Source organism: Camellia sinensis, chromosome 4 (assembly GCF_055761805.1).
Source record: "Camellia sinensis isolate YWXY chromosome 4, ASM5576180v1, whole genome shotgun sequence".
NCBI classification, from domain to species: domain Eukaryota; kingdom Viridiplantae; phylum Streptophyta; class Magnoliopsida; order Ericales; family Theaceae; genus Camellia; species Camellia sinensis.
In genome coordinates this window covers 106338052-106354931 of record NC_138964.1, presented here as the reverse complement: position 1 = coordinate 106354931, position 16880 = coordinate 106338052, and the positions used below count along the sequence as shown (strand labels likewise).

General features: G+C 36.6%; 3 protein-coding genes across 3 annotated transcripts; all 3 read left to right on the top strand.

Annotated features, from left to right (window-relative positions):
- Positions 1–8419: 8419 nt before the first annotated feature.
- On the top strand, positions 8420–10949 carry LOC145823949 (protein FAR1-RELATED SEQUENCE 5-like). The gene is made up of 2 exons (XM_082923525.1): positions 8420–8491; positions 10275–10949. The coding sequence occupies exons 1-2, from the start codon at positions 8420–8422 to the stop codon at positions 10947–10949; spliced, it is 747 nt and encodes a 248-aa protein (XP_082779651.1).
- Positions 10950–10997: 48 nt separating this feature from the next.
- On the top strand, positions 10998–12993 carry LOC145823948 (protein FAR1-RELATED SEQUENCE 5-like). Its single transcript, XM_082923524.1, has 3 exons — positions 10998–12416; positions 12522–12593; positions 12925–12993. Exons 1-3 carry the CDS (start codon positions 10998–11000, stop codon positions 12991–12993), a joined length of 1560 nt encoding a protein of 519 aa, XP_082779650.1.
- Positions 12994–15015: 2022 nt separating this feature from the next.
- Positions 15016–16364, top strand: LOC114282230 (ethylene-responsive transcription factor TINY). Its single transcript, XM_028224874.2, has one exon. The coding sequence runs from the start codon at positions 15266–15268 to the stop codon at positions 15962–15964; it is 699 nt and encodes a 232-aa protein (XP_028080675.2). The 5' UTR covers positions 15016–15265; the 3' UTR covers positions 15965–16364.
- The last annotated feature ends 516 nt before the right edge of the window (positions 16365–16880 follow it).

The window sequence follows — 16880 nt, the reverse complement described above, 5'->3', positions numbered from 1 at the left end:
TGGTTCAACATAGACACAAAACCACCAGCTAACCCAGTCAGCACAGGCATCGGGGGCCAATCAGGGAGCCTTTTCAGCTCAGTCAGTGCATCAGGCTTATGCTCTGAGGGGTGAGCAGGTTGAGCAAAGACCTACAGGGCGTGTATACTGTTATCGCGCCAGATCTTATACCAGCTCCTTCAATAGTGAGAGGTACCTTATTGTTTTGCAATTCAGCTGCTAATGTGTTGATTAATATGGGTGCATCCCTTTCATTTATCTCATCTGTATTTGCATCGGTTTTGGGGTCAAAGTTGGCTCGATTAGCATCTCCTATCTGTGTAGAGTCACCTATTGGTGGTGAGATTGTTTTGAAGCAAGGGTGTTGGCATTGTGACATAGAAGTTGCTGGTCGTTGACTTCGTTTTGCATTTGTGTTGATTGACATATCTAGTTTTGATGTTATTTTGGGTATAAACTGGTTATCATCATATCGAGTTGTCATAGATTGCTACCGCCAGAGGGTTACTGTATGTACCTTGAGTGGTGATTGCTTTTATTTCTTGAGGGACCAAGTTGATAGAGTTTTAGCACCAGTTTGCCTTCTTGAGTAGGAAGTGTGATGAAGTCCGAGTTGAGTTGCCAATGGTGGTTTGTGAATACTCGGACGTTTTTCTTGAGGATCTTACTAGTTTACCACCTCATCGAGAGATCGAGTTTTCTATTGAATTAGTTCCTAGCACGGCACCGATTTCTATGGCACTATATAGATTTGCACCTGCCGAACTAAATGAGTTGAAGATTCAACTCCAAGAATTATTAGATAATGGTTTTATCTTCCCTAGTACTTCACCTTGGGAAGCACTGGCTCTCTTTGCCAACAAGAAAGATGGTGTGTTGCGGCATTGTATAGATTACTAGAAGTTGAACCGGGTAACCATTACGAACAAGTACCCAATTGTGATAACCTTGTCCCGTGTTATGTTAATTAATCTTAATTATAATTGTGATTGTGTGCTTAATATGATTTTGAGTTCTATTTATATGACTATATGTGTTTTTTAATTTCTATTTGTTCACCGTAAGAAAATCTGTTTGATTCTTTGTTATAAAAATTTAATTGAAGATCGTAAAGGCGTCAAAAAGTGAAATTGACTGTATTTTTGTACTTAGCATAATTTTTAGAGCCTACGGTGAAATTTAATTAAAAATTTATTCAGATCAAAATAATTAGATTAAACTGATTGAATTAGGCTCAATTGATTAACCTTAATTAAGATGGATTAGTTTAAATTAACCACTTAGTATATATAAGAGACAACCACACCTAAGCTCATTCTTTTGAGCCCAAAATTCTGGATATACACTCTAGAGAGAGAAAGAGTGCATGGTTTTAGAGAGAGAAAGAGACCAACATTGAAGACTTTGCTAAGAAATTGGAAAACTAAGGGGATTGACACAAGATTTAGGAGGATTAAAGCTCCTAGGTGAGTAATTGAACTCAAATCCATGAGTTTAAGTTCATAGTTGTATGAATTCTAGCATGGTATGTGACTAAGAACAAGAATTGAGTTGATCATGATAGATTTGAAGTCAATATAACCATGCATGTAGAGAATTGCCATGAATTTGCATAATCAAGGATATAACATGTTGAATATGAGAAATTGAGTGCTAAATCATACATGCAAGCATGGTTTTGTTAAGCTCCATGAGTATGAACATCATTTGTACCATTTGGAATGGAATTTGAACCAATAAGTTACATGCATGCTTAATTCATGAAGATATGTAATTTGATTGCATGAGCTTTGAAGAACTTGAAAATGGTTTTTGGAAATTTGAGAGATGAATCATGATTTTGGGACAATTGATTTCAAATTATCTAAGTTTTTATGTCACGCAATGTTTGTCTACATTTTTGGTACAAAATTGCAAGTTTTGGAGTCATGGGGTTGAGTTTTGAAGCTTAAGTAGGTTATTGGAACACCCAGAATTTGACCTATCCACTCGAGCAAGAAAAGCCTCGCTCGAGCGTGAAAATTCTACTCCCAAAAGTTTTGTAGAGATTGCACGGTGGCTCGAGCGGCCGAATCTGCTCTTGAGTGTACCCTACTTTGCAACACTCTCGCTCGAGCGTCAAAAATCTCGCTCGAGCATAAATTGCAAGCAACCAGAACTTTTGTAGACCAAAAGGGGTCCGCTCAAGCGACCAAAGTTGCGCTCGAGTGGAGGGCCCTATTTCAGAAATTTTGTAAAGGCATTTTATGTTTTGTTTTCCGTTCTCTTTCACTTCTAAACACTCTTAGGCATGCATTGAGCATTGTAAATGACCTAAAAAGATAAGACAGAGGCCTAAGAGAAGTAGATAAAGTTAAGAACAGATTAAATCGTTTGTGACCCAATATGTTATGTAATGTATAGGGTCAAGCGCAAGGACAAATCCACCGGCAGAACACTGTGAGTAATATCTTAGTAAGAATGTATAAAAGCATGCTACCTTTTAAATGCTTACTTCTGTCCAAGTTTATGGATTTGTTACTTTGAATCAGACATTCGTTATGCCAATGATTGGGCCAAAGGTCGTTTGATATGAATGATTGGACCAAAAGCTATTTGATATGAATGATTGGGCCAAAGGCTGTTTGATATGAATGATTAGACCAAAGGCAATTTGATATGAATGATTGGGCCAAAGGCCGTCTGATATGAATGATTGGGCCAAAGGCCGTTTGAATGAATGATTGGGCCAAAGGCCGTCTGATATGAATGATTGGGCCAAAGGCCGTCTGATATGAATGATTGGGCCAAAGGCCGTTTGACATGAATGATTGGGCCAAAGGCTGTTTGACATGAATGGCTGTTTGACATGAATGATTAGGCCAAAGGTCATTTGACATGAATGATTGGCCCAAAGGCCATTTGACATGAATAATTTGGCCAAAGGCCGTTTGACATGAATGATAGGCCCAAAGGCCGTTTGACATGAATAATTGGGCCAAAGGCCGTTTGACATGAATGATTAGGCCAAATGTCGTTTGACATGAATGATTGGCGCAAAGGCTATTTGACATGAATAATTGGGCCAAAGGCCGTTTGACATGACTGATTGGCCCAAAGGCCGTTTGACATGAATAATTGGAGCAAAGGCCGTTTGACATAAATGATTGGTCTAAAGGCCATTTGACATGAATAATTGGGCCAAAGGCCGTTTGATATGAATGATTGGGCTAAAGGCTGTTTGACATGAATGATTAGGCCAAAGGCCATTTGATATGAATGATTGGGCCAAAGGCTATTTGACATGAATGAGTGGACTAAAGGCTGTTTGATATAAATGATTAGACCAAAGGTCGTTTGACATGAATGATTGGGCTAAAGGCCGTTTGATATGAATGATTGCGCCAAAGGCTGTTTGAATGAACGATTAGGCCATAGGCCGTTTGACATAAACGATTGGGCCAAAGGCCGTTTGACATGAATGAATGGGCCAAAGGCCATTTGACGAGAACGATTGGGCCAAAGGCTATTTAACACGAGCGAATTGGGCCTAAGGCTGTTTGATAAGAATGAATTCGGCCCAAAGCCGTTTGATACGTTTGGTCCTAAGGCCGTTTGATGTATTAGACAAAAGCATGAATGGGCCTAAGGTCCTTTGATATATTTGTTAACAAATTTTCATTCATGTAACTTCCTTATTTGATATTATTCACTGGGCATTCACTCACTCTCATTCATGTGTATGTAGGTGAGCAAAGAGACATCTAAACCCAGCCCCAGTGAAGGTTATGAGAGGAAGTCAAGCTTTTGAGAAGTCAACCCGAATGTCTCACGCACGAGACTTTGTTTTTGTACCTTTTGTTCTTTTGTTACTCTTTTGCTATTTTGGTGAACACGTTGGATCACCTATGTATATAAGTTTTTGTTTGGCTGGCTGCATACCTGAATGTTCCTGGATGTATATAAGATGTTAACTCTATTTATATGTGTGAGTTATTATGAAATACATTTGAAATGATTTTACTATACCATGTAAGCACAGCTCATTGAACAAAGTTTTTAAATCTGCTTCTATTTTGGCCCCTTTAATATTACTATAACTGTTTGAGACCGTAGATAATCTCATCATTACGGGCCGATTATGACCTTAACCCATAGAGGCAGGTTCGGGTCATGACACCAATGCCTTGTATAGATGATTTTGTTGGATCAGTTGAAGGGGTCTTATTGTTTCTCTAAGATGGACCTGAGATCGGGTTATCACCAGTTGAGAGTAAGGAAGGAGGATATCCAAAAGCCGACATTCCATACGCGGTATGGCCATTATGAGTTCCTAGTGATGCCCTTTAGGCTAACCAATGCACTAGCTGTGTTTATGGATTTGATAAACTGGATCTTTCGTGAGTTCTTAGACCATTTTGTAGTCATCTTTGTGGATGACATCTTGATTTACTCACCCTCTAAGGAGGAGCACAAGGAACACTTGCAAGTGGTGCTTGAGTTGCTTAGAGCCCACAAACCGTATGCTAAGTTTGGGAAGTGTGAATTCTGGTTGAGAGAAGTTAAGTTTTTAGGCCATGTGGTTTCTAGGGAAGGGGTAACTGTAGATTCATCCAAGATAGAAGCAGTGCAAGATTGGGGACAACCTAAGAGTGCTTTTGAGATCTGTAGTTTCTTGAACTTGGCTGGGTATTATCGTAGATTTGTGAAGGATTTCTCTAAGTTAGCCTCACCATTGACTAGACTGACAAGGAAAGGGATAAAATTTGTGAGGAGTGAGACCTGTGAAAAGTCTTTTCAAGAGCTTAAGGTTAGACTTACCATTGCTTCTTTTTTTATTATTCCGGAGAGGGGTTTGGGCTATTCGGTGTATTGTGATGCCTCATGAGAAGGTTTGGCTTGTGTTTTGATGCAAGAAGGGGGGCAGTAGCCTATGGCTCACGGCAGTTGAAAACACAGGACTGGTACTACCCTACTCATGACCTAGAGTTAGCGGCGGTGATCTTTGCCTTAAAGATTTGGATGCATTATCTGTATGGTGAAAAGTTTGAAGTATTTTCTGATTACAAGAGTTTGACATATCTATTTACACAGAAAAAGTTGAGTCTGAGATAGAGGAGGTTGATGAAGTTCATAGAGGTTTATAATTTTGACTTATATTATTATCCGGGAAAGGCCAATGCTGTGGCCGATGCATTGAGTAGGAAATCCATTAGTAGTGTAGATTGTATTGCTATCCGGGAATGGGAAATGTTGGGTGCTATCAATGAGTTTGATTTGCATCTCGGCGAGTCCGTTGAGTCGGCAGCCTTATTTTTAGTAGTTGCACAACCTACACTTGTAAATCGAAGCACAAAGGGGTGACCTTAAGGCAAAATCCCTCCAAGAGAAGATCTCCAGTAGGAAGGTAGAGAGAGGCTTGAATGTGTACTCCGACTCGAGTGTTAGATACCTTGACCGTCTCTTCGTGCCAGAGTCTTGCCAAGAGAAAGTACTCCTAGAGTTTCATCATTCACGCCTTACAGTGCATTCGGGGGGCACAAAGATGTATCTTGACCTTAGCCCCTAGTTTTGGTGGAGGGAAATGAAAAAGGATATGGTTGTGTTTATGTCGAGATGCCTTACTTGTCAACAAGTAAAGGCTAAACATCAGAGGCCAACGGGTTTGGTATTACCCTTGCCTACAGCCGAGTAGAAATGAGAGCATGTCATGATAGATTTTTTTGTGGGCCTTTCGAGGACTCAACGGGGTAGTGGTGCAATTTAGGTGGTAGTTGATCGATTGACCAAGTCGGTTCACTTTATACCTATGTGAGTGACTTAGTAGATCATCTTGCCGACCTCTATATTAGGGACATAGTGAGGTTACATGGTGTCCCTATGGCGATTGTCTCAGATAGAGATCCACATTTCACGGCTCGGTTATAGCAGAGCCTATAGAGTGCCTTGGGCACGAGATTAACTTCTAGTACTGCGTATCATCCTCAGACTGATGGACAATTTGAGCACACTATTCAGATTCTTGAGGATATGCTTCAGGGTTGTGTTCTTGACTTTAAGGAGTCGTGGAAGAGACACTTGCCCTTAGTGGAGTTTGCCTATAACAATAGCTTCTAATTGAGTATTGACATGGCACCGTTTGAGGCCTTGTATGATCGACCGTGTAGATCCCTTGTGTGTTGCGCCGAGGTCAGTGATGCACCTATGTTGGGTCAAAAGTTAGTTTGGAAAACAACGGAGAAAGTTACACTTATTCGTAAGAGGTTGGCTACTGCCCAAAGTCACCAGAAAAGTTATGCCAACCGTAAGAGGAGACTCTTTTTTTTAGGTAGGAAACGATGTCTTCCTGAAGATATCACCTAGAAGGGGTTCAATGAGGTTTGGAAAAAGTGGGAAGTTGTCCCCTCGATTCATTGGGCCTTTTGAGATCCTTGAGCGAATTAGATAGGTAGTTTATCGTTTGGCTTTGCCGCCACATCTTTTCGGGGTTCATGAAGTGTTTCATATTAGTATGCTTCGGAAGTATGAGTCTGATCCATCGTAAGTGTTGGATTGGACCGACTTAGAGGTATATGAGGATGCCTTGTATGAGGAGAGACAGGTGAGAGTCTTGGATACTCAGGGACCAAGTCTTGCAAGGCAAGACAATTCCCTTGGTTAAAGTATTATGGAAACATCACGGGGTTGAGGAAGCAACTTGGGAACATGAATTAGAAGTCCATGAGAAGTATCCGGACTTATTTGTTGATGTTTGAGCATGTAGTGAAATTTTGATTATGTTAATGAAATATGAAAATATTGTATATGCTTTGAGAATATGGAAACATTGTATATGTTGTATGTGTTTTGGAAACATGGATTTAATATAAACATTGTACACGCTTTGGAAAAATGTAAACTGTGCTTTCAATGTTAAAACTTGTGTATCGAGTTAATGAATGGGTGACTGGGGAATGGGTCATGGTGACGGAATTGATTGATTATCATTGTTGTAATTGGTTTAAACATAGTTTTAAAACTTGATTTGAAATTTTGGGAATGAAATTCCTTAAGGGAGGGAGATTATAGCAATTCAGGTTTTAACTTGACCCTTTTGTATCTTGGACTCGGGTTTCATGGCTTCGTATTGTTGACCATGTCTTGCTTCCCTTATATTTCCTTAATTTTAGCTAATCGATTGTAGTGGCTGTGTTTGGAACAGGTTGATTGCTTAGTTTTCAAACTTTTGTTGCCCAGAATTTTACTCCTCTGCTCGAATGGCACTTCTTGCACTCAAGCGGCCTTTGTGAACTCTCAGTACTTTTGCAAGTCTGCAAAATTACTGGGAGAGTGTATTCTATGCTCTAGCAGTGCTTTTTGCAATCGAGCAGTCGCAGCTCGAGCGGCCTTTCTTGTGCTCGAGCATTGGTCTGTTGTCTATAAAACTACTGTGAGTGTGTATTCTGCGCTTGAGCGAGGCTTCTTGCGCTCAAGCGGAACAACTTATTGTGTCTGATGCTCGCGCGTCACTTCTTGTGCTCAAGCGGACTGTGCGTATATCATTTCGTAGTAGCATCTTTCTACTTCACTTTTTCACACCTTTTTCCCTCAAAACCCTAGATCTAAAGCCTCTCTCTCTCTAAAACTCACTCTCTCTCTACATTTTCACCTTGATTTGGTGGTTTCTCTACTCGTGTACCTTTGTTAAAAAAGTAAAGCATCTTAAGAGCTCCATTTTGGTCCAAACAAAACATGATTTCAGGGTTTTTAAAGTTTCTCCATTACTTCCTTGATCTCTAGCTTCAAGGTAGGGACTTTCTACACTCTTCTATGAGTTTTAACTTAGTTATTTGTTGATATGTAAAGAATATTGGAATTTGGGATGATTTTGAACAAACCTAGAGTTTTGTTTTAAAATCAAAAGAGGGGTTTTCAGATGTATAGAATAAAAATGGTTATGGGAGGAGATGTGACGTTGTGTTATGATAAATTTGTTGATTTTGATACCTGGGATGGATTTTGGAAGAAAATGGAGTTTGCCTTAAAATGTCTCAAATAGTTATTTTATATAAATAAATGAAATTGTTATTGGGAATGTGAATGTGAAATTGGATGGATGTTCGTATAAATTGTGGAGTTGGATATGTATTACCATTCACCTATGCAAATTTGGATAATTTATTTGTCTTAGAGATTGTATATCTGTTTAGAATATCTATTTTGGGCTATCGGTGGAGGATAGCTATGATTGTTGTAGAAACTGCATGAGGATTAGGTGAGTTGAAACTAATCTCTTATTCGTTGTCATTGAATATAAATGTCTTTGATACATTGTAAATGTATGATGTTTAGGAGAAAAAGGAGGATATACCCCATGTTTGGGAGAAGAAATGAGACAGACTCCATTGATTTAAGTTGGCCTATGTGTCCAGGGTAAAAGTCCCAAAAACCACACGTATACATGGGTGCTAATTCCTGCGAACGAAATATCCGTAAAATGGCAAATGGAAGTGTCTGTATAATGGTTATGCTGGTTAGAGACCCATTGAGTTGTACCCTCAATTTGGTTGTTTGACTAAATTAGTGAATGACTCATGAATTGAGATAAAATGAATTGAGATATAAAGCTTGTCATGCTTAGTTTTGTAAAAAAGTTATAATTGATTTTATCATGGGCATTGGATATGCATCTCATACTTATATTTTTGATAAAATTCATACATTGTGTTAGATTGTTTCTACTGGATTTTGGCTCACCCTACTTGGGAAAATCATTTTCAGGTGCTGATGATATACCTCCGCCAAGGACTTAGCTTGGGAGGATTGTGGAGCTGAAGGGTCAGTTTTGTTTATCTTGTATTTAACTTTTGTACAAGCCTAGGACTTTATTTGTATTGAGCTTATGACTCATTTTTAATGTACCCAAGCCTGAGTTTAGAAAGATGTAAGCCTTTAGGGCATATAAATATTTGTTTAGCTTTTATTCCTTATCATCTTTTGTATAGTAATTCTGATTAATGAAAGCTTATCATTTCAATTATGACACCTTATTTTAATTGTTTAGAGTTGGATTATTATAATTATTTCGGGACGTTACAAAATTAACCAGTGCTTAAAGGGCGGATCGACGAGATTAGGCAGATCAGTACGGATTGTATGGTATTTTATACAACCACCACCACCTTTTCCAACTCTACCTATCGGATTCACCTCCTCTCCAGTGCTTTACAGTCCGGCTCCCTCCAGCCATTCCACCAAATAGAGACGCGTGGCAACAACGGATCCGACGGGCGAAAAGAGAGCCACGTCTGTGATGCTCAAGAAACAAACAAAACAACGCTAAGTTCTATCGTTTTGGCTAGATGGAGGTATGTTACGGAAAGTTTTTTTTTTATTTTTTATTTTGAATTACATATCCAGATTCAGATCCCTTCTCTCGTCTTTTTCATAAATTCAGAACCCAAGCCCTCCTTCCCTCTCTCTCTCTTTCTCAGAACCCAGTCCTCTATCTATGATTCAGTTTTTTTTCCATTTATAATCAATCGACAGTAGAAGGCTTCGCCATCCTTAGACTCCATCATTTGAAAATCTTTGTTTACCCAAACAATTGTAAACACCAAAGGTTAGATTTGTAGTAGTTTATTTTCGTTTTTTTTTTTTTTTTTGAGGGGGGGGGGGAGTGTTCAAATCCATTCCAAGTGTATGATGAAATGCCTCAATGAATCATGGACTTGCAAACATGGGTGTGAATCATGGTGAATATCTGGAAGTTAGATTCTCATATATATATAATTGCTAGTCTATTTGAGAACCCACCTAAAATCTAGAAGCAATAGTTTTCATGCTTATTTATATATGTTCATTTATAAATGAGCACATATAAATCTCATTTATATATTTCACTGAACAGATTAGCAATAGTCTGTCAGTTTGAGAACTCATTAATATATGCTCATTTATATATGATGCTCATAAATCTAGTAATTTTAGAAAACCCACCTAAAATCTGGTATGTATATGATGCTCATATTTCACTGAAAAGATTTTTTTCACTCTTAAGCAGAAACAAATTTGTCATATCAATCAAGGTTAGGCTTTTAGATACTTTTGTAAAGTTTTTCTATTGATTTAGGAGAAGACAATCATTTTTCCACAAATCAAATATTTAGAAAAAGAAAAAATTGATTTAGTAAATAGTATAAAGCAGAACATTAATGTGTAAAACAGAGCCTCAATATCATTTAAGAACATTAAACCATGTACTGCTTTCACATATTTATTAGATAAAAAATCATGTTTACTATTTTGCATTTTAGGTATTGGATATATCGAAGATTGATGATTTAACAATTGCTACCCAAATGGATGTTCATGGCGAGGATGATACACAATGTAAATCCATATTAGGTATGGAATTTGACTCTAAACAATCAGCTTATGAATTTTATAATTCTTATGGAGGAAGAGTTGGATTTAGTATTAGAAAAGAATATGCTCATAAAAGTAAGACCAGTGAAATTACTTCAAGGACATTTGTTTGTTCTAAGGAGGGTCTTAGAAAATCTGATAAAAGAGATTTTGTTGTAAGGATTTCTAGAGCAGAGACAAGGACCGGTTGTGGTGCTTTGATGAGCATTAAATTAATTAGGCAAATTGGGAAGTATAGAGTTATCAATTTTGTTGAAACACATAACCATCCCCTTGTAGTAAGTGCATGTGCTCATATGCTTCCTTCCCAAAGAAAAATTTCCACCTCTCAATATATTGAAATAGATTTAGCAGATGACTGTGGGACACCTCTTAGGTCATCCTATGAGTTAATGGGTAGAGAGGCAGGTGGAAGGGAATGTGTTGGGTTTTTGAAAAAAGATCAAGAGAATTATTTAAGAACAAAAAGACAAAGAATGTTGGAATTTGGTGAAGCAGAGAGCATATTGAAGTATTTTCAAGATCAAATGGTACAAAATCCTTCATTCTTTCATTCTGTGTAGTTGGATACTGAAGAGCAAATAACAAATATTTTTTGGGCAGATACTAGAATGATAATTGACTACGGTCAATTTGGGGATATTGTAACATTTGACACAACATACAAGATTAATAGAGAGAGCCGCCCTTTTGTTATTTTCGTTGGCTTCAATAACCACCGAGAGACCATTGTTTTTGGAGCTGCATTGATGTATGATGAAACAACCGATTCGTTTATATGGTTGTTTAAAAAATTTTTAGAGGCAATGTCAAATAAACATCCAAAAACTATTTTCACAGATCAGGATGCAGCAATGGCTAAGGCTATTTCATATGTGATGCCTAACACATATCATAGGCTATGTACATGGCATATGATGCAAAATGCTGTAAAACATATGAGTGGCATTTTTAGCGGTCCTGGTGGGGTGAGAAGTGTTTTGGGAAAGTTTATAGATGAGTATGAGGAGGAAGAGGAATTTTTTGCAGCTTGGAATGCCATGTTAGATGAGTTTGATGTTCATGATAATTCATGGCTGCAAAGCATTTTTCATTTAAGGAAAATATGGGTTAGGGCATATGTTAGGTGGACATGGTCAACAGGGATGAAGAGCACACAACTTAGTGAGAGCTTAAATGCTGATTTGAAAGAGTACTTGAGATCAGATTACAATTTGATTCAATTTTTCATTCACTTTGAAAGGGTGCTTAATGAGAAGCGATATAAGGAATATGAAGCTGAGTATGTATTGTCATATAAGTTGCCTAGGATAAAAGTCCAAGTTCTGATGTTGACTCAGGCAAGAGATGTTTACACAAAAACTATCTTTGAAGAATTTCAAGATGAATATGTGGGTTCACTTGAGTTATACGTAGCAAATTGTGTTCACAAGGATGATTGTTTGGTTTGTATTGTCAAAGCATATCGACAATCTACAATGCGTGAAGTGAAGAAAGACAAAGATGGTAATTTGTCTTGTTCTTGTAGGTTGTTTGAGATGAAAGGAATATTGTGTAGTCATGTTATTAAGGTTTTTAAAGATGAAATGATTATAATCGAAATTCCAAGCCAATATATCCTGAAAAGGTGGACCAAATTAGCAAGAGCTGAAATTGTCCAAGATTACAAAGGGCGTGATATTCAAGCTGACCCTAAGTTGGAACAGAGCAGCAGATACAAGTCATTATGCTCCCTCTTTACTATGATTTCATCCCAGGCATCTGAATTGGAAAAAACATATGAAGATTGTGTTCAGGAAGGGAAAAAATTGCTCGCATTTGTTCAAAATAAGTTGCGTATACGTATCACCAATGGACCACTAAACTTAAATGATGCTAGCTCTACAATGAGAATGAATGAGGGCAGTGAAAATGTCATTCAAGCGAAGGGACTAAAGAAAAGGATTGACCCCATTCGTGGAAGGCGACGGATTAAAAGTAGCTTGGAAAAGGCATTGGAGACTTCAAGAAAGAAAAAGCAACGCGTTCAGGTATTATTTTATTTTATTTATTTATTATTTTTTTTTATGATCTTTACATTCTTTAAATTTTTCAATTTATGTTACTTGGTTTCATCTAAGTTCTTATCTTGATAGGATGTACAAGCATCTTCAAATATGCTCCCACATATGATGCCACCATATATTCAAGTACCAACTTCAGTGCAGGTAATACTTATTTTTTTGTGTTCTTATCTTTACATTTTAAATTTATTCGAGTTCTTTTCAAGAAATTTCAATTTCTAGGATGTACATGTATCTTCGAATATACTCCCACATATTAGGCAACCATTAGCTGAAGTACCACATTCAGTGCCTTGGACATGGAATGGAGAGCCTCAATATGCCAACTTCCGAGCCTTACTTCAAGGATACTTTGCTTAACTCATCACAATGCTCGACTAGCACACATTACAATCAGGTATGCAACATGAATTATTGTTGATATCCTTCAATTCTATGCTTTGAACTCATTCTGATTATGTTTTTTACTTCATAGGTTCCCAATCTAAACATTATTCGAAATTCCTCTACACCAATATATCCAGAAATTCTTGGAGACCGATGAAGATTGTTGCAAGTGAAAGATTTTGTTAATATTAAATTTGGGAATGTTTATTGTCAATGTGGATTGTGAATATTTTTATTGCTATACAGTCCATTGAATCGTAGAAGTGATTTTTTTTGGGTATGAAATTTTATTTTTGGGACAATGAAGAATATCTCGCAAGAGTTGATTTTGTAGATATTGTTGTTGATAAGCATATTTGAAGAGGCGGATATAAGATTGTTTATAAGGATGTATTGCAGGACAACACTAATGTGGTTGAGTTGAATTTATTGAGATTGTGCAATTGGATTGTTATAAAATAGATTTGTTATAAAATAGATTGGCTTAGACTAAGGGAAATCTGATTTGTTATAAAATAGATTGGCTTAGACTAAGGGAAGCAGAAAACTTCAGAATTTTACACATGGGTCGACCACTTGGATGACCACCTGGTCGACTCCTTGGTCGACCACCCGGTTGACCAACCGGTCGACTAGTGCATGCAAAATTGGCATGGTTCAAACAGTTCAAAAAGTAAAAAAAAAAAAATTGTCTTTTCCAGTCGACCAACCGGTTGACCCACGGAGGTAGGTTCAAAAAGTTCAAAAAGGTAAAAAAAATAAAAATAAAAAATTAAATCATTTATCTATTTTATTTATTATAAGTGTTGAATCATTCCGTTAGACACCTTCCGTTAACCCAAAACTACTAATTTCGGTGTCGTTTTGTTAACTCAGCAACTCCATAGACGTGGCCTCCTTGGTGCCTTCAGATCTACTAAACGCCACGCGTCTCCATCTGGTAGAAAGGCTGGAGGGAGCCGGACTGTAAAGCGCTGGAGAGGAGGTGAATCCCTATCTATCACCTATTAGAAAGAAAAAAATAATAATAAAATAAACAGATTTGCCATTTGTTCAATCAATATTTAATTCAACTTAATTCATTTAAATTTGTCTATTAAATGCATGATTAGATTGAGTTATTTTTACGAGAAATTTTATGATACGCACCCCCCATTTTGGAATCTGTACCATATGATCCAATTATGACATTTGTGATATTTAGTTATGATTTATTGTGATACTAGTTAGGGGCACAACCATGACTGTTGTGCGTCTTTTGGGGCTTGTTTTAGATTCTATTTTGATGATTTAACTATATATTTTCTATGAAATATCGAGTACAATATACTAGTAAAAAATCAAATTGATCTGACATTAATAGATTTTTCACCAATTATTGTTTATTTTTTTTACTAAAAAATTGAACAAGTTACAAATATCTGATCGACTTAATTTTTTTATTTTTTTTATTTTTTGTAGATGAAATAGATGAAGTGCCCGACAAAATGATGGTTCGAATCATTGTAATAGGACCTGTGGTGAGCCTCACGAGGCCCAAACAATACCTACCAATCCAAAATCTAAACTAAAGAAAACCTTCCTGCTAAATCTAACAAGTAAATTTAATTTTTAGACTTAAATAACAACCAATGTGTTTAGTTTTAATTTTCTAGATTTCATTTTCTGAAAATTAAGTTTTTCGTTTTCTTTTTTTTTTTTTTTAGTGAATACTTTTAAGATTTTAAGCAATTTTTTACTTTTTTAAATGCACCTTACTTAGATGTATCTAAAAATAAATATTTATTAAAAAATATTTTAAAAAATTAATAAATATACAAGAATACGAAAAGTGTACATAATTTTCAATTTTTTTTTCTTGGGTATTTTTTGTATTTAATAAATTTTTTAAAGATTTCTTTACAAATATTATACTTTTTAAATATATTTATGTTAAACATATTTAAAATTTAAAAAAATTGTTTACAATATTAAAAAATTTAATAAAAATAAAAAAATATGAAAAACCAAAATTTTCAAATGAATCTTGAAAATTCAAACCTAGTAAGCTGAATAATCTTTTATTAATTTTCGTTGTTGATTGGATGATAAGGCATTGGCAGCCTGGCAGGTCAAGCGTCACTATGAAGGGGCGCGTATCCTCCTCTCTCTCTCTCTCTCTCTCTCTCTCTCTACACAAAGCCTTCCGACCTTTCTCTCTGTCTCGCCAACGGGTACTTATTTGTCTCTTTCTTCGGCCTTCTTGACCCTTTTATACTTCAAAACCCGCATACCCCTCTCTCTCTCTCTCTCTCTCTCTCATACCCACTCTAATCGTACAATCGATTAGTTAAGATCTCTGCACTTTTGCTCAAATATTCTATGCAAAATCATTCTTGGGTATCAATTACCCAAACCCAAATCCTTTTTCAGTCATCACATCACTAACAATGGCCGAACAACAAAGTTCAGAAGCTCAAACCCACATCCCCACCCCAAATTCAACATTTTCTTCTTCATCATCTTCATCTGAATCGACTCGGTCTCTGTCGAACCAACCCACAACAACAACAACAACAACTCAGAACCCAGAACTGAATCGAGATAGTAATAATAATACTAATAGCAACAAACACCCAGTTTACAGAGGAGTTCGTAAGAGGAGTTGGGGCAAATGGGTCTCCGAAATTCGCGAGCCTCGAAAGAAATCTCGCATATGGCTCGGCACTTACTCTACCCCTGAAATGGCCGCTCGAGCCCACGACGTGGCTGCGTTGAGTATCAAAGGCAACTCAGCGATTCTCAACTTCCCTCAACTCGCTGACGCGCTGCCTCGTCCCGTCTCTCTCTCTCCCCGCGACGTCCAAACTGCAGCCGCTAACGCAGCTGCAATGGTTCATTTGGGTTCCTCGTCAACGACGACGACAATGCCCGATGAACTGGGTCAGATAATTGAGTTACCGAATTTGGAAGGGAGTTTTGAGTCAGGGACCGAGTTCATGGTGGTTGACTCCGCCGATGGGTGGCTGAATCCGCTGGCGAGGATGGATGAGAGTGACTTTGACTTTTGTAGGTATGATTTCAATCAGACGGCGGAGGAGGATGATATGATCTCGAGCAGCTTTGAAACTTTGGCATGGGACTCTTAAGAATGCATGTTTGCCACAAGACACAATCTCATACTTCTTTTACTAATCTATATCTATTTCTATATTTATATCTATATATAAAGAAAATATTTGAAATCTTCAAAAAAAAAAAATATTAATTATTTTATCTAAAATAATGTGACAGGATAGGATAATATTAAAATATCAAATTTTTTATTAAATAAATAACCAAATATCTTACATAGGTGTCGGGTCTACAATATCATGTAAGATATTTAATCATTTATTTAGTAAAAAATTTAAAACTTATAGCATTTTCCGACAAGATATGTATTAATTTTTAATTTATTACGCATTTAATAGTGGGTCTAACTCTCATATCACATCATTGTAAATGAATTTATAAGTATAAATATATAAATCTCTAATATTACTCATACATATCCATATGCATACCTTTTAGTTGTTTCCATCTTGTTTGATTTTCATATCAATTTCAAATCAAATATAATCTTGAAGAGTTATGTCAGTTATCTTAAATTTTTTATTAAATATTTTATATAGGTGTGAGACTCATACATATGTGAATTTGTGTAAATTTCACGTCCATATAAAAATAAATTTAATAAATAATTTGGCAGCCATCTAACATTTTCCAATCTGAAAATATCGTATGCCTAAAAAAAATACTTTGAAAAGTAATAAAAATAAAGCATAATGCTTGATCAACCGAGTATAGAATGACGTGGAGTAGTCCAGGTGCAATTCAACCCACACGCGAAATAGAAAAACTCTGCCCAAATGCTTTCTCTCTCCTCAATTCTCATCTTTTTTTTTTTTTTTTTATTTATTTAACACCATCACTGTCTCTCTTGCTTAGCTCCGTTTGGCAAGGAGGTTTGAGACTATTTTAGTCACAAAAGACAAAATAAGTTATTTTAGTTACAATAAACAA